The sequence below is a fragment of the Chinchilla lanigera genome, unplaced genomic scaffold (genome assembly GCF_000276665.1).
Source record: "Chinchilla lanigera isolate Chin_1 unplaced genomic scaffold, ChiLan1.0 scaffold00085, whole genome shotgun sequence".
NCBI classification, from domain to species: Eukaryota; Metazoa; Chordata; class Mammalia; order Rodentia; family Chinchillidae; genus Chinchilla; species Chinchilla lanigera.
This window is the reverse complement of record NW_004955486.1, coordinates 6385554-6410624: the sequence shown is the minus strand read 5'-3', so window position 1 is coordinate 6410624 and position 25071 is coordinate 6385554. Positions and strand designations below refer to the sequence as shown.

The following is a 25071-nucleotide window of genomic DNA, read 5'->3' as shown; positions in this document are numbered from 1 at the left end:
TGCACATGGGAGGGTTCTGTCTGGGAGGAGGAAGCAGCAAGTGAGCAAAGCGTCTACGTGGGCTGCTCGGCTAAGTGCCTGGTCAGGAACCAGTTCCCAGGGCTCGCTGCAGATGGGCACGGCCGTGGCTCAACCCCAGGCTCCCCTTTCCCTGGGGAGCCGGACCCCGTGACTGTACATCAAGGACCTTTCCCCTCAGTAGCAAGTGCCTGTAGTGGGCATCAGGGGTACAGGGTCATTGAGACACCCGGAGCTCCACCCCAGGCCCCCATGCAGAGGGTAGGGAGATAGGAGGAGCCTCTGGCCTGGCAGAAGGAACTGTCATGCAAAGGCCACGGTGGAGGAGGCCCAGGTAGGGTGCAGGTGAGAAGCAGAAGCAGGCACAGGCCTCAGAGGCCATGGCTGGGGAGGGAGCCAGCCTGGGCCGCAGGGCTAGGTCCCTTTGAAACCAATGCCCTGGGGAATGAGCAGAGCCGGGAGAGCCGGGCTTCAGGTGGAAGACAGTGGCGGCTCCACCCAAGGGTGGCTGCAGGAGGCCGTGGATGGATGCTGGCAGTCGTATGCGTCATCTCCTGCTGCTGTCACAAGCAACCTCAAGCTTCGTGGTGGCTTCCAACAGCAGGTGTTTATGATCTCGGTGTCGCTGTGGTCCTGTGTTCAGTGGGCGTGGCCGAGTCTGATGCCTTAAGGCCCCACAACCTGCCACCCAGCTGTGGACTGTGCTGGGCTCTCGTGGGAAGGTGTGACAGGGGAAGGCTCTGCTACCCAGCTCCCAGGGTCATCTGAAGGAGTCGCTTTGTACGGGTGTTGGACGGAGGCCTTAGCTCCTTGCTGGCTGTGAGCAGAGGTCACTCATTTCCGGCCACCTGGGCCATGTCCACATGGCAGCCTGCTTCTTCAGAGCCAGTGAGAGTCAGTAACACAATAGCCGCTACAGTTCGTGCTGCCCGGGCACAGAAGTGACAGCTCCTCAGCTTTGCCACATTGTGCTGGTCAGAAGCTGCCAGCCACACTGCGAGGGGACTGGACGGGGTTGGGGGGCACCCAGGAGCCGGATCACTGGGGATATGTGACAATCTCAGAAAGCTTCCATGGACTGAGTCAGAGCCAAGGAAGGCGTAAGGTGATGCGGGGAGAGAATGCCACTTCCTGGGCAGGGAAGACAGGCTGAGAGGTACACAGAGCCTTCTGCTCGTGTGAGGAGCAGGACCTACTCTCCAGAAAAGCCCAGTCCCGAAGAGGTGCAGAATGGAGGAGCGAGGTCCTTGCTGGTCAGAGCCCCTGGGTCACTCTGTCCACCTGATGAGTGACAGACAGATGCCTCGTAGGCTCAGACAGCCTCTGGTCAAGCCTGGCTGGCCTTCGCTAACCACCCCTTCCCCCACCACTTTGCTTTTCCTCCAGAACTTTCCGTCTGTGAAGAAGCGAGCGGGTCTGCACAAGTGAGGCCGGCTCCATGTATCCAGAATCCACCACGGGCTCCCCAGCTCGGCTCTCCCTGCGGCAGACAGGCTCCCCCGGGATGATCTACAGGTGACCCACCCCGCCCACCCAGACCCCTCGCAGGGCCAGGCCTGCCTGAGACGGGTCCCCAGGGCCGTTCCCCACCCCCGGGGGGCCGCGCAGTGCACACCCACGAGCATTCACGCCAAGGGAGAAATAGGCGCTTTTGAAAGGCAAGGTGGGAGGGAAAGAAGCAAGATTTTCTGGGTGGAATTCGGCCAGGGTGGGCTCTTTTTGGGTCCGCACTCTTCCAGCACACCTCATTGGCAGATACCCGGGCAGGACTATGCGCGAACGCCCTTCCAGCTTCCGTTTCTTGCACTTTGCATGCTCCGCTCACGCGGCTTTTGGTCCCCCCGCCCCCCCAGTGGCCTGAATAGGGCTCATGACCTCTCAGCACTCTGGGGAGCCGCATCTGCCCATTTCCCAACAGGCAGGCACAGCCGGCCACTCATGGTGCACCCCTGACCTCCTCCCCGCAGGGGCCACCTCTAAGCCCAGCTCTGGGCATCTGTGTCCAGGCGGCAGCCTAGCAGCAGGCCTAGCCTGCAGAGGGCGCTAATGAGCGATCCTCCTGCTCACCCAGCAATCTGTCAGTCCTTTCTAGATCTCTGGGGCCCTTGTCTGTGGGAACCCTGGAAAAGGGACGCGTGTCCTGAAAAGGGGTCGGGAGCCACTCCTGTCACACCGGTGTGCCTGGTGGCCCATCTGGGCTGGAGAGTTCAGCCTTTGTTCTAAAGCATGCTAAGATGTGACCCCATGAGGCTCGTTCCCAGGCATGGCAAGACCCAGACCCGCCTCACCCGGAAGTTTCCGTGGGAAAGAAGGCCAGACCACGGTGTCCAGACCTCTGCCTCCATGGCCACTGGGTGGCGCTGCTGCCGAGCCCTCGCATCCTGGTGATGCGAGCTGTGGAGGGTGGGGGCACGGGGGCTGCAGGAGGTCCACGATGCCTTAGCCCGAGGCTGACGCCAGTTGTGGACTATCTTCTCTCCTCTCTCTTTTTTTCTCTCCTCCATTGCTGTCCGAAGTACTCGGTATGGGAGTCCCAAAAGACAGCTCCAGTTTTACAGGTAACAAACAAGTCCTTCGCTTTCCCTCCACCCCAGCAAACGTGAGTGGGTGGGAGGAGCGTGCCCCTCAGGTCGGGGAGCTGGTGACCCGGGATTGCCCCGGGCCCTGCCGTCTGTCCTGGGGCCTCCCCCGGAGCATCCGTATGTCCTGTCCTGGTGGGAATGTGCAGTCGGGGTGATCGCACACTGCCCACCTCGAACGCTGCTGTGACCAGGACACACACCCTGCTGATGGCTGGTTAGCCCTCAGCCACATGTAGGAGTAGAACCTCGAGTGTCCAGCCGTGGTTGGGATGTGTTCCTGTGGCCACAGGTTTGTGCTTCCTTTATTACCGCAGTGAAGGCTCCGGCAGGCCGTCTGTTCCCCCTTTGTGGATCTGGGCCAATCTGTAACAAGCAGCATTTGCAGCTAATAGCTTCATTATAGGGGTTTGTGGCACCCATGGGACCCGGGTCAGGGTCAGGGTGGATGCAGGTTATCTTTCTGCTGCACTTCTCTCCTGGCGTGTTGGAGACAGCTGTTTGCCTGCCTGGCAGGAGACCGTGCCCAATGGGACATGGTATCAGAGCCCTGGGCACAGGCCCAGCAAGTCCTCTCACGCCTGTCCATCTCTCCCTCTGGCCCACCTCTCCTCCCGTGAAGCTGGGAATGCACCAAGCAGATGCATCCTGCCTGGACAGCCTCCAGGTCCAGGAAGTATAATGTCAGGGTCTGCCCTAGGACTGCATGAGCTAGCAGCAGCTCTTGGCAGGTCCCCGTGCGAGTTGCCACGTCCAGGCACTGGGCCTGGGAATAGAACATGTGCACCCCTGCCAGAAACAGCTCTGGGAGCATTTGTGGCTGGCATCCGTATGTCCAGAGGCGGGGCCTCTGTCAGGGCGCTGGCCGGTGCTGCATATCCGTGTGACCTGTTCCTCCCCTCGGCCTTGCACCCGAGTGTAAGGAGTGCAGGCTAATTCGTCTGCCTGCTGTGGTACCTCCAGCGTGCCTCCAGAGATGGCTGACCCTGGTTCTGCTGACGTTTTGGCTCTATAAGATTTTCACCAAAGTGGTTAGCTGCGGCGCTGGGCTTGCAAATGGTGCACAAATCTATCGTGATGGGTGTGTGGCCAGAGGATGCAACCGGTGATGCCGAGCTTGCCCCTGAATTGCATCCTCCGAGGGCCTGGGCCGCCTCTGTCTGAAAGAGGAGGGAGGTCGGAGCGTCAGGCAGAAAAAGCCCAGGTGCTCAGAGGGGCCCCTGGCCGGGGCCCAGTACTGTGGGGTGCGACAGCATTGTAGTGGTCTCCCACACCACTCACTGCCCTCAGAAGCCTGGGGCTCTCGGTTTGTCCTGTTGCCCACCCCTGCGGAGCACCTGTATCCGCCCGACCTTCCTACCTGAGAGCCAACTCCAAAGGCCTCCCTCTTGGCCTCTCAGCTCCACGATCCCATGTCCACAGGTTCTGGCCATCCTCTCCTCTGGCCGCCTTTATGGCTTCTTCACGTGGACCCTTGGGTGGGGCCTCTGACAGTGACGATTTTCAGGGCTGAGACCTCTGTTTCACAAACTGGGTGCCGCTCCCAGGGGGCACCTCCATCACACGGCACTAAACATGGCATCAGGGAGCTGCTTAGGTTATGTGAGGTGGTCCTCTGATGGGCAGAGGTATCCAGGTGAGCATCCTGCCCTCGAGCAGCTCCCAGACTAGGAAGGCAGTAAGACCCTGTAGCAGTCAGCTCTGCACAGTGTGCCACAGAACAGGCAGCCCCAAGACTCAGCACAAGGTGACCATTAACATTCCTTTCTTGCACGTGTGTCTGAATTCTGCTAGAATCAGCTCTTCTGAGATGGGCTGGAACAGGTCTGTCTCCAAACTGTAGGGAAGCCAAGGTGGTCTCTGTTTTGCTATCGTTCTTGACCAGAGGAAAAGCAGAAATGTGCCCTGTCTGTTAGGGCCTATGAAATGAACACTGTCATCTCTGCTCGTGTTCTTTTAGCCAAAGCAAGAATCATGACCATACTCAGAGCCAGAGGGCGGGAGGATAAATCCCTCCACCGGTGGGAGGAAGTGGAGTCACCAGGCAGAGCTCACCCACACAGCAGGTGAAGGCTTAAGGACAGTAGTGCATCCACCCCAGAACTGTACCAACTCCAGGCGTGTCGGGAAGGCAGAGCGGGTCATGGAGGAAGCCCCCAGCACAGCGGGCATAGTCACTGAAGTTCAGAGTCAGAGGAGGCCTTGCGGGGAGGCCAGCGTGGGGGCTGGGAGCTGCCCTCCGAGGCTGGGCAGGACTGCAGAAGCCACAGCCACCACGCAGGGGGGTGCACAGAGAGCAGGATTCAGTGTCCTTGCAGACTGGACCACTGGGGACATACAGAGGACAGTGAGAGCCAGACGCAGAGGTGGATGGGGTCCTCGTGGCAGATGGCAGGCAAACAGGAAGCCAGAGAGCAACACACGGTCAGGCTCATTCTTACAACTCACTGGTGCAGGGACCTGGCTCCCAGGAGCGTGGCCCCCATGTCCTCTGGCCGCCTCTCGTGGCCCCTTAGAGGTTCACACTCCCAGCATTACCCCTGGGACCAAGCCTTCCACACGCAGCCCTGGGGATGCACGCAAACCCAGTCTAGGCGTAGCAGCGGACTCGGCCTTTGGGGAAAAGCCGGCCAGTGCACTCACTGAGCCGCTCCCAATACCACCCACCTCCGGGCGCCTCAGATTCCAGGTTCTCTCCACTCCGTTCACCTTCTCCTCTCCATCTGGGGCCCCAATTTCCTGTCCCTTCACCCCTACGGTGGCAGAGACAGGTCAGCCTCCATCCAGACTCCGCCAGGGATTGGTGTGGCCTCCTTAGCTGGGAGATGTCAAGCTGAGACCTCCCTGGCACACAGCACCCCCAGGGTCACCACCTCGAGGCCAGGACTGAGCTCAGCCTCACTGGAGCCATCTCGAAGCTTCCCCCAAATCCCAGCTCAGCACCCGTGTGAGGGGAAGGGATGCTGTGGCCCTGCCCGAGACAGTGGCCGTGTGGCGTCCAAACAGCGATTTCCGGAATCTTCCAGCCATGGAAACTTCCTGGCAGCACAGGACATGCCAGCGAGGGGCACAGCACTGTCACGTGCTTGGGGAGCCCTCACCAGACCCTGCTCCTGTGCGGTGGGTGGCGGTCACATGCTTCGGGAACCCTCAGGCACAGACTGGAAGAGGCTGAGCTCTGTCCCACGTGCAGATAACAAATAGCACGGCTGACCTCTTTCTACCTGTGGCTGAGGGGCGCCGCCGGAGGAACAGCACCCCCACACCCTCAGGCTGCACCCCAACCGGGCCTGCCAGGAGCTGGCAGTGCCAGGCTGCACCATGGAACTCACTGCCCAAGCTTTTAGGGGAAGTGGAGCTTGTGAATAATTCAACCTCTCACTGAGATGAAAACGCCCTAATAGAGCTAATGGACTCGCTGCCTCCAAAGTCGACCCTTGTGGGACTCATCTCATTCACCAATTGCTGCTGACGTTCCGCAGCGACACTCCCTAACGACACAGCCGCCGCGCCAGAGCTTTAGATCCCTAATAACCAGCCTGTGGCCTTTTTAACGAGCAGCCACCCTCGGAGGCAGGTGAGTCGTCCCTGCAGCCCCTGGACTGGACTTGGCGGCCACCTTCTTAGGAGGAGCTGCTGCTCCCGGGCTGGCCTCCCCTGGAACTCAGATAACACCTGGGATGGTGCTATTTTGGGTCTCTTCGGGCTGATCTGAAATGAGGCGTTTTTCATAGCAGATGATGTCAGAGAGCCAGCTGGCCCAGGGTAGACCCGGATGGTGGGGGGTGGTCGGGCTTGCGCCTGGCAGCACCTGCCACCCTGGGGTTCCCACGCTTGCGCCTGCTTGCTGCCGCCCCTTCCTGTCTGCAGAGACCCCCGTGTAGCTTGTGCCTCGCTGGGCGCACCCTGAGATCAGATCAGCATTTCCGCACCTGGCCGGGGGGAGTTGGGTGCCATCTGTAGGGTCCGTCCAGGCAGCCTGGGGTGCGCGGGCAGCTTGTCTGCGCCTCGCCTTGCTGATCACTTTCCTTCCGCACCGGGGGAAGCTGTGCGTGCGCTGGGTAGCTGTGCCCCAAATGCAACCTGCTCCCCTCCGTTTCCACTTGGGAGCGCCCGGGCCGCTGTCTGATTTCTAGACAGACGTCGCTGTCTGTCTGTCTCAGTCTCCCCTGTTGTGCTGAAGTGGCTGTCGGTAAACAGACCCCGGCTCAGAAATTCCAGTTGGAAGTGAGGCTGGGAGGAGCAGCGGTTCCTTCTGGCTTAATGAGGTTAGCAGCAACTGTGCCTCATCTCCCCGGTCGCGGTGTTAATTCACGTGAATTCCCCCGAGCCCCCCGACTGACGAGAATAGATTTGCCGAAGGCGGGCCCAGTGCAGACAGGGAAGAGCTTGCGGGCACTTCATGGTTAACACTGGCTACTGAGCAAGTGGGGTGCGGGTAGAGCTGGAGCTGGGGAGCCCTGGCCTAGACAGTGGCCGATGGGTGGCTCAAATCAGAGCTCCCAGGATGCTGTACTTTTTTTTTCAGTACTGGGGGTTGGACCCAGGGACTTCGCACTGAGCGACATCCCCAGCCCTTTCTCGTTTTACCCTGAGACAGGGTCTTGCTAAGTCACTGAGGTGGCCAGGCTGGATTTGAACTTTCAGTCCTCCCTCTTGAGCCGCGCTGCACTTTTAAACTCAGAAGATAGAGGGCTCAAGGCCAGAACCCCACCGGTAGGCTTCTCTCCCCATTCCTGGCAATGTCCGACCTGGGGCCTTGTGTCCAAGGAGCCTACTCTGCTAGCCGCCCTTGCCCCAGTGTAGGGGAATCAGGGAATACGGGCTGTGCCCTCCACGCCCGAGTGGTCCCTGCAGCTCTGGTGACTGCCAGGGCCCCTGTGCCATCCGCACGTGCCTGTCCACACACACACACACACACACACACACACACACACACACTCCCTCCTCACCGGAGTCCTGCCCCCACCAGGCTTCTCCCACCTGGACCACTCGTTGGCACAGGTCTCTGCTCCCCCTTCCACCCACTGCCCCAGGCCGCCACACCCACCCTTTGCTCTGCCTACAAGTCCACAGCACCACCCTTCAGCAGGAGGCTCTGGGTCCCCCATGTCACAGTGACTCGAAATGCAGACCACAGCCCCCACAACATGGAACAGGAGCCCCCTAAGTCTTGGCTTCAGAGCTGGCCAAGGAGTAGCCATCCCTTCTGCCCTGTCTCCGGGCGCTACACCCACCTGCTGCACAGGTTCTGGGGGAAGAGGTGACCATTAGCTCCTGTGAGACGTTTTCTGTACTGTGTGGTGTCTGCCCAGCTCCCTTGGCTAATTCCAGTGTCCCTCCCACCGGGCTGTAGTCTCCCCGCCACGTGCTTGTACCACAGCCCACACCCCTGGTGCGGGCCCACCAGCCTGTGTCGTGTTCTGCTGCACCGCCAGCTCTGCCTGCTCCTCTCTTGCAGCCCAAGATGGCTCGGGAGACTGAGGCCTGGGGCAGATGCAGGACCTCCTGGGCGACAGTGAGTGGGTGGCAGCCAGGGCTGCCCCATCCCAGGCCCAGGAACATCTCCCTGCTGTCTTTCCTCCTGGGACTTGGCTGTGTTTCCAGGACACGGCCAGACCCGGCTGGCTTGGAGTAGCTAATGTCTTGAAAGCTAATGGCTATCGATCTCTGCCTGGCCGGGATGGCTGGGACGCTGCTTGTCTGAGACAGGCCTGCTTTTCGGGAAGACCTCAGGGTTGTAGCCTGCCTCAAGGAAGGGGAGCTGGCTGCCTGCCATGCAGCCACCTGGGAAGGAGCTGCTGGGTGCCACCCTGCGTGCACGGGAGGGAGAGGAGCTAGTGCTGCTGCCTGTGGGCTTCTGGCCCCAGATCCTACCACGAACCTCACCCGGAGACCAGATTCCCCTGCCACCTCCCCGCTGACTCTTCTGGAAGGCGGGGCAGCCCTGCCTGCATTAGCGCTCAGAGGTCCTGCACAGCCCCCACCTGAAGTATGGCCCTCAGGGGCTGTGAGCCCTGGGATGGGAGCCACGCAGTTCCAGGTGGAGAGTCAGTGGCCTGCACAGAGCTGCTGGCCCTGAGCCGGAGCCTGCCCAGCCCTAGCTGACCGCTGTCAGTGCATGGCCGGGGAATGCCCATTGCTGCCCTGGCTGGCCTTTTGAGTCTCTACTGTGAGCATTGCTGGGTGCACAAGAGCAGACTATAACCAAGCATCCCGAGAGAGCAAGTGCAATAATCTGGGTGATATTAGTGGATGATAAATGCAGGAAGCGGGGGTCTGGTGGAAACGCAGGGTGCCAGGGCCATGCTCCATGGCAGCCCACCTTGGGGGCTGGGTCCACGGCCCAGGTGGCGCAGCTCCCCACAGAACCCGCACACACACCCCTTGTCTCTCCAGCCCCTCTGAGAGCCCTTTTGCCTCCCACCTCACCAGCATGGTCAGTCAGCGTTTCCAGCACTGCCCAGAGCCAGGGCCGGTGCTGCGGGAGCAGAGCAGACATGCCAGTCCCTGTGAGCAAGAGAGACGCCCAGGTGGACATTTGCAGGAAGCCTCCATGGAAGGGGCAGTTCAGGGTTCTAGAGAGGTCCCTGGCAGGTGAAGTTGGGGTCAAGCAGTTAAGGATCACCCAGGCTGGCCACCCTCTGAAAGGACCCAGCACCAAGCTCATCTCAGACTCCTGCACTTGTTGGCCCTTCCTCACCCCTAGAGAAGCTGGGCAGGCCAACCCCACGCACTTAGCCTGGGAAGGTGCCAGGCCAGGACGACTCCAGGGCACTGCAGCCCCTACCCCCAAGTCCCACGCAGAACCTCCGCAGCCGCCCCAGCTCCCAGCTTCTTCCAAGGAGAGCCTGCTCCCTCTGGAACAGAAGCTGAGGTCCTGCTGGTCCCACCTCACCTCCCAGGGCCTCTCTTGACCCCAGCCTGCAGCCAGCCCAGCTGAAATGGGGAGATCCTGTCAGTACCTTCAGGGGTCCATGTCCGGGCATGGTACAGCATCTGGACAGAGACAGGTGCTTTGCCCAGGTGCTGCAGGGAGCCTGGGTCGCAGACCTCTTCTGCGCTGTGCCAGCTAGGTCCTTGCTGCCCAGTCACAGATGCAGCAGGTGGGAACACCAGCTGCCATGCCTCGTTAATCCACTCTCCATTACATGCTTGGATTAATACCAGCAGCAGCTCTCTGCACATGCGCTCTCTCTCCCTGCCTGTTTTTGTCCTTGGCCCCATCTTTGGGGGCTCGATGCATGGCAGTCCACGTTGGGACACCCTGTTCTGGACAGCACACACTTTGCTACTCCATGCACGGACTGCCATTTGAGCCATGCCCCCTGGAGGGACATTTATATGGGTTTTAATTAAGGCCTCTGTTTTCGTTTTGGATGATATGTTGCAATGGTCCTTAACATGTAAACTCTGAGATTTCCCGGTCTCAGTCACGCTTGTTTCCCCAGGCTGCCCACATAGCCCCACTTCCTTAAACACATCCCGCTCAGGGCTTCTACTGAAAAACTCCATGGGCTGTGGCGTCCTTAGCTGTGTCTGACAGTTGAGAGTGCTGTGTGAATAGCATTTCCCTCCACAAGGCTCCAAACACACAGGGCACCTGGGGCAGCCCCTTGGCGTGTGGGAGAAGGTGCCAACCTGGCAGGATCACACCCAAGCTTGCATCAGCAGTGCGTGTGCCTTGTGCTGCCTTTCCGGGGACAGCCCTTTGCTGGTTCTCACCTTGGAGCCATTTCAAAAGAGCACTGTGACACAGCACCTCCTCCCCACGGGGCAGCACCCTGGGCCTCGGCATCTGGCATCTGTTGGGGCTTGGGCTGTGCATGCTCTCCGTGCTCCACTTCCACTGGAACCCTGGGGGTATAGCGCTCCTGTCTGCAATGCAGCGTGGCCTGTGCTTGTCTCAGGGACTCGGGGTGAAGGGCGACTTGACTCCCAGCAGGCAGCTCTTTAAGGACAGAGAATCTCATGCCAAGGGGTGTTTCCATCCAGGGACCACCCCAACCCCAGACACCAGGACCTCTCGGTGGCAGCTCTCCTTGGAGGTTGTTTCACTGGACCAGCAGGCCAGCCCGGGACTCGAGGGCCATTGGCACTCTATAACCCACCAGCACTCAGCATTTCCCGCCTGGGCAGCGGCAGGTCGCCGGCCAGCTGGCACCATGTTGTCCATGACATACAGCGAGAGCCTGCGGAGCGTGAGCAGCAGGTGCCACTCGGACTGGGCCCTGCACCCCGTCCGCCAGACGGACACACTGGAGCTGCAGCGGCTGCGGGAGGTGCGGGCAGCTGCCCAGGCCAGGAACATGGAGAGCTTCCTCCACATGCACGGCCTCTCCCTGGACAGCTGCACCGCCCAGCGCACAGGCATGAAGTATCGGTAAGGGCTGGGCACGGGGAGAGGGTAGGGAGTCCCGCCACATGCAGGAGCCCTGCAGCCGGGCACAGCACAGGACGCAACCTACGAAACACTGATGACAGTTGTATTGTGTGAGGTTAAAGCTTAAAATTTATTTCAGTGGAAGACATGTTGACATTAATCCCTCAAAAAATTCTTCCCCTTATATCCAACATACTTATCCCATCGTCTTTGCCGCTTTCAGAAGTAGTTCTGGAAGTCCTCTTTCGTGAATGTCTTTACTCTGGCTGTCATGGCTGCCTCCATGTCTTGACTCAATCCAAAATATTGACCATCATGGTATTTTTGTCTTTGGGGGATGAGTCAATGATGCCAGATACGGTGACTAAAATGGATGAGGACACACGGTCATGTTTTTACCAACCTGCCTTTGACTCAGCAGCAGAAGCACTCGCTGTACTTTTTATTGCACCTCATAAAGACATGAAACAGGACTTCCAGAACTGCTTCAGAAAGTGGCAAGAAAGGTGGAATAAGTGTGTTTGCAGGGAAGGGCAGTGTCTCTTACTATAATAATTTTTTAATTTAAATAGTCACCATATATTTGATCATCCCATGTATACTGGTGTAAATATTTTCTATTTTGAAAATCCCAGCCACATAAAAATGTATCAAGGAAAATCTCAAAAGCCTGCCACAGTCCTAGCTATCCAAAGCTAGCACTGTTAAGAGTTTGGTATTTTCTCCCTGGCAAAAAAATGGGACGTGGGGGATTTGTCTCTTACAACTTCACTGGAACAAATGAGTCATTAGGAGTTGACTAAACAAGAATTGGTGAAATCATCATCAGCTCCTCATCTCTCATAACAAATCCATTCTGGCATCAGAAACCAGGTGGGATTCTGGGGACAAGGATGTGTTTTCCTCCTTTATGTCCTTGGATTGGTGTGTTCCTCTAGAAGGTGGTTTCCAGCTGGTATCTTCTGTGTTGGCTGCACTAGACTGTAGCCATGGTAGCAAAAGATATGAGTTAAATGTCAGAGTCATAGGCATGCAGTCTAAATCTTCTCCAAACCTCAGGACAATATGGATTTAGCACCTGGGACAGCACACCCATCAGCCATCTCTCCCCTGACCCAATGGCTGGAGGGTGGCTGTTTATAAGTCCTTGTAGATTATAAGTATGCAGCTCTACACCATGTGTCTTTGGGGACAAGCCCTTGTCAGAACCAGTCAGCCAAAGGGGACCATCCCTAGCCTGTCCTTGCAGGGTTGCCAGATATAGCAAATGGAAATACTGGATGCCCAGTTAAATGAGAATTTTAGACAGACAACAAGTACGTGTTCAGTGTAAACATGTCCCATGCAATATTTGGGGGATACATATACAAGAAGTTATTCATTGCTTATGTGAAGTTCAAGTTTAACCGGGCACCTCATATTTTATTAAGCAACCTGAAGCTGCAGCTTCCCTCGAATACAGGCCCCTGGGGTATTGGCTGCCCTCTGGGGAGTAAGTGAAATCCAGAGCTGGGCCTCTTGCTGGTTTCTCCCCTGGACAGCGTGTTTCGTCCTTGAACCCATTGTCTGAACATGAAAGAAACAAAGCACTTCTTTTGGAAGTCCATTAGATGGCAGAATTCTTTAGGTTTTGTATCCTAAATCCAGCTGCGAGGGAGGGAGAACGGTCAGCCCGTTTGGCCACAGTGGACTCCTAATTCCGATGGAAATTTCTCAAGGGGGAAACCGTGCTGTTGCTCCGTTGTGTTTTGGCTAGCCACTGATACCTTGCATTCTCTCTGCAAATGTTTCTTGAGAGGCTACTTGGCACCAAGGACTGGGCTAGACCCCGGAGATGCTGCCTGAATACACCAAGGACCCCGCCCTCATGGCCACTACATCCTGGTGTGGGGAGGCAGAGAAAAAGCAAGCACCCCTAAAAACATGTTCAAGGAGCATCACCTGTCCCAAAGCACAAAGCAGGATGATGTGATAGAGAGAGGCCGGGGGGCAGAGGACGGGTGTGAGGAGGTGACGTAAGAACTGAGCTGTGGACCAGCAGCGAGAGGCCGTGGAAGATATGGGGGGTGCTCTTGCTGGAGGAGATGAGAGAAAGCCCAGGTGGCTGGGCAGACACAGCAGGACAGAACATGTCAGGTGGGGCCAGCTCTTGTCTTCCAAATGCTGAGGCTCCCTCTGTGTGGGTCGAGCTCATGATGGCAGGTGTAGCGGGTTGGATCTCATCCCTCAAAATGTTAATGCACCCTGAGTGTCACACGTACCGAGTTCACCTGCTGGGAGACCTGGCTGGGACCGGTCGGACTGCGTGTTTTATTCTGTGTTTCCATGAAAAGGGAAGCTCACTGGTGCTTAGGAGATATCCAGTGTCCCTAAAGTGTCTTCCCTGGATCCTCAGAGAACCATGGGATGCAATAGCAAGTGCTGTTCCCTCAAAAGTGGGCACTCCTCCAGCAGGCGCCGTGTCCCTCAGCACGGTTGGGGACATCCCTGAGTCTCCCATTGGTCCATTGGTCCACTGGCCCAGTGTGTACCGGAAGCCCCTTGGGTACCCGTGTGTGGGAGACAGCAAGGTGCCACCAGCCAGTGATCCCCAGCCTCTGGGCTCCCCTGGGCACAATGAGTTGGGGAAAGGAAGGAAGGAAGGGAAGGGAAGGGAAGGGAAGGGAAGGGAAGGGAAGGGAAGGGAGGGAAGGGTTACTTGTGGTGCTGAAGGAGACGAAAGAAACTGGAAGAAATCCTAGAGGCTTTGGAGGGAGGTGATGAGTGTGGGTTTCCTTTACTGAGATGCAATTCCCACAGCACACAGCACTTATTTCAAGTGTACAGTTCAACAATTCCAGCTAAAAGTCATCACCATCAATGTGAGGACATTTTTATCACCCATACCCCCAGACGCTGGGAGACGTTCATCTACGTCCTGTCTCTCAGGGTCTACCTATGCTTAGTGCTTTGTATAAATGAAATTGGGTGATGTAGTCTTTCATGATGGCTTCTTTCCCAGGGCATGTTTTCCAAGTTTGTCCGTGTGTGAGGGCTTCATTCCTTTGGAGGGTTCAGTCATGTTCCACTGCAGGCATACACCACGTTTTGTTTATCTGTTTGTCAGATGGGTGTTTGAGTTGTTTCCACTTTTTGGCTGTTGAGAATAATGCTACTGTGGACATTTGTGTTGAAGTGTTTGTGAGAGCATATGTTTTAGGTTCCCTGGATCAGTATCTAGGCACAAGATTGCTGGATATATGATGAAGCAGATGATATTTTACATGTGATGACTCTGATGCTTGCCATGTCCCTTAACCCCGTTCTGCTTACCATACACCCTGTGGTTAAGGATGACTCTCGAGCAACAGTGAGACCCAGGCCCTTATGAGACCCCCTAGTTAGCAGCCCATGGGAAGGGGTGCATGGAAGAGGGAGGTGGAGATTCTGCACCTCTCGAGGCCAGCTGGGCCTACACAGGGGCACCAGTGCATCAGGACTCTGTGGGCAGCAAGCTGCTCAATGTCCTGAACAGAGGAGAGTGGACGCTTCAGCACCAACGCACAGTAGGTGCTCTGATCCTCTGTAAAGGAAGAAACGTCTTTCTTTTTCTCTGGGGGTGGGAAAGATTCTGTGAGCTGTTAGCCTGAACAGGTTCTGTTTGGGTGCAAGCTTGGAAGCTAAGATGCTGAGATCCGATGACAGGTCTTGTGTCAGGAGCGCTCAAGTAGGGGAGGGGGCAGTGACTCACGTCGGGCCTGGAAGAGACTGCAGGCAGAACCTGTGCCACCTGTGGTGCTTTGTTGGGTCTGTGACACACAAAAGGCGGGGCCTTGCGGTCCCGGAGTCCTGGGCTCACCTGCAAGAGGGGCTGAGCCGCACAGGGGTCAGTGCAGGTTGCTGTCCTCCCCTCCCACCCAGGTGGCTTAGAAAGGGCTCTGCCTGCCCCCACAGCAAGAACCCAGCCCCTGCGGCCCTCGTGGGCACCTGGGAGGAGGAGCAGAGCTGGGCTTGAGCATGGTCCCCAGGGGCTCCCACCGGCCTCTGCGGGTTATGCCTGTGACCTGCCAGGGCAGCCTGGGCAAAGGCTGGAGCTCCCCCTCCCAGCCCTCTGGGGCCGGGTCCCACCCCAAGTGCTGGCTCCTCCTGCCGCTGCATCGGTGATGTCGGGGAGGCCTCCGCTGCTGTGCTGCCCGTGAGCGTGCAGCCCCCTCTGGGCCCTCACTGACTCCCCCATTGTACTGCAGGGTCGTTAGAATGTGTGCCATTTGTTTGCTGCTTGTTGTTGCTTTGTTTTGCTTGGAGTCGGGGGTTGGGTTGAGACAGGGTCTCACTGTGTGGCCAAGGCTGGCCTCGGACTTGCAGCCATCCTTCTGCCTCAGTGTTGGGGTCCCAGCTGCCGCCACACCCAGCTTTGCTGTCTTACTCCTGAGTGCTTAACCCAGGACTGGACTCCAGTCTGCCCTGGGGCACACCTGTCTGCGATCTGCCTTTCCCAGGGGCTGTGGGGCTGAGGAGCTCGGAGACTCAGACCACAGCAAGGTCTGACTTCCGGCCCCTGGGTCAAAAGGCAGGGCGTCCCGAAGAACGGACCGAGTAGGTGCAGTGCTGTGCCCTTTGTTTTGTTAGCAGAGACCCAGGGAAGGCCAGGCTCCTGCTGTGGTCACTGAGCCCCGCCCTTTCTCAGCCCCTCCTGGCAGGGCCGGAGGGACCCAGAGCCAGAGGCGGCCAGAGCCCACCCAGCCAGCCCCGCTGACGCTGAGGGCGGGTGTGAAGGTTGTTCACTCACTCACTCACTCGCTCTCCGCGCGTGCAGGGGCACTTACTGATTCTGCGGAGTCCTCTTCCACGGGTGGGACTTCTCTGTCCCTTTGTCCCTTAGACTCCGGTGTTTCTTTCCTTGGCGGACCCTGTCTCTGTCTTCAAGCCAGGGTGGGCTCCTCCCCACAGCTCCGTTGCCTTGTCTTCTCCCTGTGCCCAGCAGAGCTGGGGCCTGCTCCCAGAGGAGGCTCTGCCAGATCCGGCCTCTCCCACCCCGCCTCAGGCAGCCTCAGGGGACAACGGGCAGGCGGCTCTGCATCCTGCGTCATTAATAATGAATCTCCAGCGGCTGCCTGCGCCGCCGGCCACCTCCCTGCCTCGGCAGGAGCCCCGTGTGAGAGGCTCGGGAAGCTGGAGAAGCAGCTGCTCCCCGCGACCTCCCAGCTAGACACAGGCCCCGCGCCACCTCCCGGCCTCAGCTCGGGCTCGGGGAGGACGCGCACAGAGGAGCCTCCTCCTCCTGCCGAGGACCGCAGTTGCTCATCAGCTTGGAGGCGCTCACAGCCCTGCCCTGTCCAGCGCTGTCGGAGGCTGCTGGGAACTTAAGCCGCCAGAGCCAGGGCTGAGTGGGGACAGAGAAGGCCTGGCAGAGGAGACCGACAATGGGAAGTGACCCCCGCCCCCGATCCTGGACTCCTCCTGGATGAGGTCTTTTCTAGCTGCGTCTGGAAATTTGATGCCCTGCACTGGGAGGGCAACTGCATGGGCGTTTTCTCCATCGTCGTCTTCAGAAATCCTTGCTCCTGAAAGGGCACCTGGCCACGTCTTTGCCTTCTGGGAGAAGGGGCCTCCAGGGCAGCCAAGACATGCAGGTGTCCTTCGTGTGCTCGGAGCACAGCCTCAAGGCCCGGGGCCCTGAGGAGCGGCTGGGCCGGCCGGCGGCCAGCAGCCCCAGCCCGGGTACCCGTGGCCGCTTCCGCACAGTGGCCATGGTGGCCCGGAGCCTGGGGCAGCTCTCGGGGCAGAGCGTCCCAAGCAGCAGCGATGCCAGCGTGCAGCAGGCCGGGATGAAATATAGGTACGGGGGCAGCGGCTGCGCGGGGTAGGGTGCTGGGAAGCGGGCGGAACCGTCCGGGCCGCTGGTTCTGGCTGAGCCCTCCGTGGGTCTGGGAAGCCCAGTGCAGGCTCCCGAGAACCCCAGGTCTTCACAGCTGTGGAGGGAAGCCATGCGAACCGCCCCCCTTCCTTCCCCCTGCCTTTGTTTCCTTTGGGGAGCCCTTGTTTCCAGGAGCCAAGCCTCCCCCATGTTAAATTCTGTGCTGCCTGATCGTTCCAAGGACCCCAGGCGCTGGCCACAGGCCCCAGAAGTGCCCCTCAGGTGGTCTCGGTCTCTGCAGAGGCCGCAGTGACAATCATGAGTGCCATGGTCAGGGGCAGGCGGCTGAACCATGCAACAGAAGGAAATGTCCCTCCCGGCAGACCTGAGTTCCTCCAGCAAGGGTTCTGACTGGCACAGGGCAACCAGGGAATGCCCTGAGTTTTCCATGGTGGTGCCCAGGCTGGCTTGTTTCTGTCTCTTCTCCGGTCCTGTGAGTGGTGTGAAGGAGCGCCAAGCGTCTGGGGCGGGCCTGCCTCCCCTGCTTGTGTCCCGTTGCCCACCTGGCCTTGTTCATGTGTGCTCCCGGAACAGGAGGGTCCCAGCTTGGCAGGAAGGGGCCGGGATAGGGCGAGGGCAGCCGCTGGGCTCTAGCCCTCCTCACCCCACGGAAGATCCTGAGCCCCAGGGCCTTCATGCCCCAAAGAGGTGCTCCAGGAGGAACAAAAAGGTCTGTGCCATTTGAGGCTACACAGACTGGAAAGGAAGTAGGGTCCCGGACTCCTGGATCCCAAAACAGTTGTGGCACAGATGGTCTGGTCATATCAGAAGAGAAAGGCCTGGGTTTGCAACTGATACTGGTGCCAACTCCAGAAGCACGAGGGTTCCCTGAGAGCAGAGGTGGGCAGCTCACGCCTCCCCAGAACCAACACGGAAAGATGACCAAATGGGAAGGGACCGTGTCCCTGAGCCTGACACCCCTTGCATGACCACTGGGTGAGCTGGGGTCCTGCATCTGCACGTCACTGCCTTCCCTGGCCCTGGGAAGTTTGCTGCTCCCAAGGGAGTCCCTCGGCTGAAAGACATAAGTTCCCGTGCCCTAGGCTCAGCGGGGACAGCCCAGGGTAGAATTCTCTATTTTAGAAGCTCTGGGGTTTGTATCTTTTGTCAAGGGGCAGGGTCAAAAATTGAATGAATGTATACTTTTTAGTTCGGATATTCAGTACTTGCTGTGTCTTTTGCGTCAAGCTGAGGACCATCAGAGGGATTAGCCTGAGGCTGCACTATAAGGCCCTGCGTAAACAGGAAGTCTGGCTTTAATGTGGTCCCCTCTAAGGCTCCTTAAAGAGCGGTCTCCAAGAGCCAGGGTGTGCAAGGGGACCGTGTGTACATATGTGCACATTTGTGCCTGTGTATGTGCGAGCACGTGTGTGTTCCCGTGCATGGGTGACCACACACACACACGTACACGCGGGAGGCAGGGAGGGCAGTGAAGGGTCTGCACTCTGGGGACCTGGGTTCAAACCCAGCCCGCACTGCCTGGCTGCCGGACCCAGTCTTCTCCAGGGGGCTCCCACACAGCAGGGCCTGGTGAGCTCGTCTTGGGGACATTGGTGAGCAAGGTGGCTTTGAGCCCTGGAGGAGGATGCGTGGTCTGAGCAGCTGAAACGGGAGTGGGAGCCCAAACCTAGCTCCTCCAGCCCTGGCCAGGCCCTCTCTCTTCCCACCCCAAGGTGCCCCCCACCCCACCCCAGGGCCACAGCCAGGGCACATGGGGCTGCAGCAACCAAGGGCGGCCCTGACCCCAACACCCACCCCCTCCCCAGGAAGCCGCAGGGAGCTAGAGGCAGCAGACACTTGGTCCACACCGTTTTTTTTTTCCTTCTGAGACAAGGTTCCACCGTGGAGTTCAGGCTGGCCTTGAACTCACCTTGTCGTCCAGGCTGGCCCTGAACTCTCGATTCTCCTGCCTCAGCCTCCTGGGTGCTGGTATTACAGATGTGTGCCACTACACCTGGCCTTGGTCCATGCTCTTGTCAAAGGGCCCAAGAGTACCCAGAGCAGGCACGGGGGGTGGAAGGGAAGCCAAGCCCCAGGAACAACAGAAGAGCCAGCATCTTATCCCCAGGGCTGACCTGCGGCCTGGGCCCCCTGCCCCGAGTTATACCAGCATCATCCCAGATTCCCCACTGCTGCTGGACTGAGGCCCAGGCCTGACCTGGCGTCTGCAGCAGAGCAAACCTAGAAACAGTTAACAGTTACCATCTCCCAGCGTGTGCACGTGACAGTGCCCTTGCGGGAAAACACCTGTCCCCCTCGCTCCCCGGCCAGCTCATGGGGGGGTGGTGCCTTTCCTTCCCATCACATTTGTGTCCTCTGTTCAGATGGCTACAAGCCATGAGCTCTGTTTAAAAGGATCTATCATTTCCTGGCGCCTCCCAGCTCTGACCTTCCCGCAGGGTTCAGGGGAGCAGGCGTCCCATGGCTGGAGGTTGGGCATTAGCGCTTTCCCCTGGCTCAGCTCCTGGCTCTGAGCCCGCGCTGGCCGCTTCCCCCATCCTGGGAGAGACACAGGTGCACCGATGAACACCAGCAGCATTCAAGTGTCGCGATTTTGACCGCCTATCTTATCGCCGTCCCGCTTTAATTAGCGGAAAGAAACGTGTAGGAAACAGTTCTCGCACCTGGAGAGTTTTGAGTGGTCGCGTGGCAGCATCCCCTGTCCAGCACAGCCAGTCGCTGCAGTCTGCTCAGTCCCGCCAAGCTGCCACATGGATAAAGCGCCCGGCCTGGAGGTGCCCTGTCCCTTCCCATCCCTTCTCCCGGGCCTGGCAGCGGATGGCAGAACTAATACCATCACTTCCATGGGGCAGCCAGCGGAGATGAGTAGCTGGCATCGTGCTGTGCCCTAGTTCTGTTAGATTATCCCTGTGGGCGGTGGGAGAGAGGCCATCAAAGAACCCAGCCCTGGGGCCCCCAGCCAGGCACAGGGGCTCAGAGCCCTCTCAGGGAAGCGGGTTCATTTCATGCCAACCCGGGAGCGCTCAGAGGTAGGGACAGCAGCAGCGCTGGCCGCAGGTCCCCACCTTGCAGGGCAGCGGGTGCCCGCTCTTCAGCCCCTGAGCAGGTGGGCTCGGCCTCTGTCATGTCCTCACCGTCCATCGCGGACGCTGCGCCGTCCTCCCCAGCTCACAGTGTATCCTGGCATTTTGGGACACACGGCTGATAAAAGGGAACGTCTCAGGCTGCCGGCCCCAAAGCGTGCCTTGCAACGCAGCCAGCGCTGCTTCCTGGCCAGCACAGAGGAGGTGGCACAAGCTGCCCAGTAGGCCTGGCTCTGCAGGAGGCACGGTGGCGCCTTCCTCTCCACCTGTTGCTCTGCGACACTCAGTGCCGAGGGACTGTTAGGGGAGGTCGGTGGTGTGTAAGCAGTAAAAAGTTTTCCTTTCTTTCTCTCTTTCTCTGTTTTGCAGTTTACTGGGGATTGAACCCAGAACCTTCACTCTGAACTACATCCCCAGCCCTTTCTTATTTGTTGTTTAGAGACACAGTCTCAGTAAGTCACTAAAGTTACCCATGTTGGACCCAAACTTGTAACCTTCCTGCCTCAGCCTTCCAGAGCGCTGAAATTACGGGCATGCACCTTCATAACCCACTTCATTTCCCTTTCAACGCAGTCACAGAAGTGATTTGTCCTTTGCTGGTTTCTCTTTTTCTGAGACAGGGTCTTGCTATATAGTGCACGCTGGCCTTGAACTTACGTAGCCTGGGCTGGCCTCAAATTCACAACCATCCTCCTGCCTCAGCTTCCCGAGTGCTGGGATGAGAGGCATGCGCCACCACACCCGGCTGTTGTTGGACTCTGTACAGGGAGAAGGCTGAGCTGGTGCCTGAGGGCCGCCGTAGGCTCCCGCCTGTGCCATCTGTCCTGGCACTAGACAGACTGCCAGTCCCCAGTCCCCAGCAGATGGCCACCACCAGGACACAGCCGGGCGGTGCCTGGCTAGGGTGTGCGCTGCTGGGCCTGGCTTGGGGTGCGAGCTGGAGCAGCCGTAGGATAGCGACACCCTTCCTCGGCCGCCAGCCCCAGGGTGAGACAGTGACCCGGCCTGGCCTGTGGCCCCTTGCCCTGTCCTGAGAGAGAATGGTGGCCACCGTGTCACAAGCGTGACCCTAGAGGACTTTCAGAGGAGAGGCCTCTCTACGGCTGCCTCGTGGCCTCAGAACACGCAGCGACCGTGGCGGGTGCGGGCAGGGCTGGCACCGACCGACCGTAGCGCAGGGCCGGCTGGTGGCGCTGTGCCCGGGCCCGGGCGCTGGGGCTCAGGCTGTGTTTGTTTTCCAGGAACCTTGGCAAGTCCGGCCTGCGGGTCTCCTGCCTGGGGCTCGGTGAGTGTGGGGACCCTCGTGCCGAGGAAGGGGGGCCCCGGCAGGGCTGTCCCCACCCCCACTGGTGGGAGTGACACCCAGAGCCCAGGACCAGAGGGACTCCGTTGCTATGGCAACCAGGAGGCAGGCACGGGGAAAGAGGGAGCAGCCCCCGGGCCCTTGGCACACACAGCCCACCCCGCGCTCGGCAGCTGGGCAGCTCCTGGCCCAGGCACGCTTGGGAGATTCCTTCCCATCCAGTGTAGCCCTCCTTCCCCAGGCCAGAGGCGAGCGAGCTCTGTCCTCCTCCCCACCGTGCGCATGGTGACTCGCTGTCCTGCCTGGCGCCCCGTCCCTCCCCCACCACAGGAGCAACGGCCGTGCCTACTGTTGGGGAGGCCGCCGTGTCCCCTCCCGCAGCAGGGTGGGACATCGTGACCCTGGATGGGACAGGAGCTGCTTCAGCAAAGTGCATTTCTTCTTTGTTTTTCTTTTCAGTACTGGGAATGGAACCCAGAACCTTCACTGTGAACTACGTCCCCAGACCTTTTTTTTTATTTTTTTTATTTTCAGACAGAGTCTTGATAAATTGCTAAGTTGCTTGGGTGAGGCTCGAACTTGCCATCCTCCTGCCTCAGCCTCCCAGAGTGCTGGGATTACAGGCGTACACCACAGGCCTTTCAAGGCTGGTGCCTCCATTTGGAGACTTGCTCTGCAAGTCCAGAGTCCCCGCATACAGAGAACACACTCACCCCAGGGGCCCCTGGAGCCTGAGGCCTGAGCACCACAGGGCAGAGTCGGCCCCTGGCAGTGGTCTAACTTGAGCTTTTGTGTCTCCTTCCAGGAACATGGGTGACCTTCGGAGGCCAGATCACCGACGAGGTAAGACAGGGCTCCCTCCACCCGAGTGCCCAGCAGGCCATGGCCAGGGCCCCTGGGAGAAGCAGTGAGCGGGTACCTGCGGGCGCCACCATGGCAGCCTCCCTCTGTGCTGCTGAGGGTGCCAGCGCCGAAGGACAGCAGGAGGGTGAGGAGGAGCCGGGCCCGAGGGAGAGCCCACACGGGCACCACCCCTAGTGGCTGGGTGCCGGGGCCCTCCACAATCCCTGAGCCCCAGGAGCTCAGGGTGCCTGCCGCCCACCCCCTGGTTAGCAGAGAGCTGCGGGGTGCACGGCTCCCCAGTCACAAAGCCGGACGCAGATGTGCACATGAGTCTGTGGCGGTCATTTTTCATGCAGCTTCCCCACTGCCCGCAGGCTGCAGACTCTCGGGAGGTCGGCGTTCACCGCGCTCCTCATTGTCCGCTTCCGTGACTGCCATTAATCGCATGCGTTGAAATCAAATGTGTCTGCTGGGGCGTATCTCACAATGGGGGGGCGGGGGTGACACCAAGAAAGTGCTGTCCCCAGTGTGCGAGCGTCTCAGCTCCCCAGAAGGAGAGGCATGCACTCCCAGACGGGGTGCACTTCTGTTCGGGACCAAGAACATGCGCTCCTCAGCTCCGGGCATCTGCTCCCTACGTGGGTGTCACCTCTGCCCCACTTCCTGTCGGAAGGGTTGCATTTAAAAATTACCAAGTGCCTTGATTTGAGACCTCGTTAGCTGTGCTTGCTCCATATGCGAAGGGAAAGCTTTGCTCCCAGCAAAATCTAGATGCACACAGGCTGCGCTTCTGTTCACCTTTAAGTTTGTGGCAGTGCCTAGTCGTGGGACTGTTTGCCAAGTTGCTGGCTGTGGGGCATCTCAGGGTGAAGACAGGAGCTTCTAAGGCTAAGGGCTCTCCTGGGCCCTCCGGATTGGTGCCGAGCCGGAGAGATCAAAGCCATGGTACCTGGCGGCTCACTTGGAGGAAGTCGGCCGGGCTCGGCCTCCGGAAGTGGTCCCTAAGCCGTGGAAGGGGGAGTTCTGCAGACAGCGCTAGCCACACTCAGTGACTTCGCACCGGCAGCCGGGTGGCACCAGAGCACTGGTGGATGCCAGCTCCGGCCAGCCGCGTCTCCCTCAGGGACACGGGACATGGATGAGGACACTGGAGGCCATGTCTAGGGGGCCGGGCTGGGAAGACAGAGGACCTGGCAGATGACAGAGCCAGGGCCTGAAATTGTGTCAAGCCCTACAGTCAGCGTCAGAGGCAGAACCCGGCGTCGGGGGCGAGGGCCCTGGCAGCCTGCCAACTGGCAGAAGGAGGCTGCAGTCTTCATTCTTCAGGCAGGGGCTGCTGGGTCAGACAGCAGGTAGCAAGGGCCACCCTGGCCTGCAGGATGGATTCAGTGAATTTTCATGAAATGCAGGAAACGCGGAAGCTGCTGTGTGAACCAGTCACGGGGGTGCAGCTGGGTGGTGGTAGCACATTCACCGCTGTTTCCAGAATTTGCCACAGCTCCACACGGAGCCCTGAGGCAAGCACCGCCAGCCGCTGCCAGCTCTGCTCCCCTCCCTTCCCAGGGTCTGCAGCCCACGGGGCAAGAGGCCTCGGGCCCTCCCAAGTAGCTAGGATTGCAGGAGTTTGCCACCAGTCCCAGCCAGACTCTGCAGGGTTTTTTGTTTGTTTGTCTTTGGTTTTTGTTTTTTTGGTAGTACTGAAACCAGAGGTGCTCCACCACTCCTTTCTAAGTTGCCCAGGCAGACCTAGAATTTGAGATCCTCCTGCCTCAGCTTCCAAAGTAGCAGGGATGACAGGCGTGCACCGTCACGCCAGCGTGGACTCTGCGTTTCTGATGCAGGCAGATGCTGCTGGTCCTAGCGAGGCTGCAAGGGACAAGGAAGAAGCAGAGTCTGGGAAGCCACTGCAGAAGCAGCGGAGGGGCGCTGGTGTCCTGGCCAGAGCAGGCGCAGTGTTGGGGGGCAGTCAGATTCGCGGTCAATTTACAAGACCGCGTTGTTCCCTAGTCACAGGACAGCATAGGGCGCCCTCCCGCCTGGCTCAGTCCAGATGCAGGACGCGTCCGCAGACGTCAGGTGAGCCCAGCCTGTCTGGAGGCCAGGGCCAAGGCGTGGAGAGGCGGGGAAAACCTCTCTCCTGTCTAATGGAGAAGGTGCAGGGAGCAGCCGCAGCCCTGGGGGGAGCAGCGGCCCTGGGTCACCTGAGCTGCAGCATAGGAGGAGACAGCAAAGCAGCCCTGGGCACCCTGGGCTTCCACCCCCAGCCCCCGCCACTGCCCACGCAGGCTCCATCTGCACAGCCCACGAAATGATCTGGGCTCCGGGTCCACATTTGAGAACCAGGAGGTTTTACCCCTCCCCCAAAACATCCTGGATCCCCTGAAAAATCAGGGGATCGGGTATCACCAGGCTCACCTTCCCGGGGCAGCAGTGTCAGGCACAGCTTTACTCTGTAGCAGTGCCCTTGAGCGTCACCCCCAGGCATCTGCACTGGTGCCCACCCACCCCTCCTCACTGCCACCGGCCTGGTGCCAGGGCTGCAGGCTCTGTGTAGGCAGAAGTTCTGTCCCACAGCAGTTGGGGGCAATCAGGAACAGTTCACCCCGCCCTGGGCTCCTGGTGGAGGGGGTCCGGCCCTCAGAGTCCCCTCTGGGGAAGCAGGACAGTGAGAGGGACAGGAGCACCCACTGGAGGGGCAGCAGAGTTTGGGGCGCCTTCCGTTACTGCATCTTGGGGGTGTCAGTTGCAGGCAGGTCCCCAGGTCCCTGTTCCCAGTGCTGCTGCCCCTTTGCTTGGCACAAGCTCGGGCATCTAGCAGCCGAAGGAGTAGGAGCTGCTTCGAAGCATGTGGACCATGGAGGCCACGTGTCCATCCTGCCTCGCTGAGGCCCCAGAGTGTGTGGCACCAGCCATGACCACATGGCCACCAGGTAGCCAGGGATTCCCGTTCCTCCTCTGCAGAAGAGGACAGTGAGGTTCTCACACGCTTGCTGGAGAGGGTGGAC

The 25071-nt window shown here is 59.2% G+C and overlaps 1 protein-coding gene across 9 annotated transcripts in view; it reads left to right on the top strand.

The window, feature by feature from the left end:
* Positions 1-25071, top strand: part of Kcnab2 (potassium channel, voltage gated subfamily A regulatory beta subunit 2) — a 71677-nt gene that overhangs the window by 32264 nt on the left and 14342 nt on the right. For 6 of the 9 annotated variants that reach the window (XM_013504276.1, XM_013504275.1, XM_005404121.2 and 3 more), the window contains 4 exons: positions 1405-1533; positions 2535-2576; positions 21162-21205; positions 22029-22066. In XM_013504276.1, the coding sequence (XP_013359730.1) occupies positions 1457-1533; positions 2535-2576; positions 21162-21205; positions 22029-22066 (201 nt within the window). In that variant the 5' untranslated portion in view covers positions 1405-1456. Of the gene's footprint in view, positions 1-1404; positions 1534-2534; positions 2577-10618; positions 10981-21161; positions 21206-22028; positions 22067-25071 lie in introns of those variants that run through there. The other 3 variants (XM_005404122.2, XM_005404119.2, XM_005404118.2) reach the window with 3 other exon arrangements.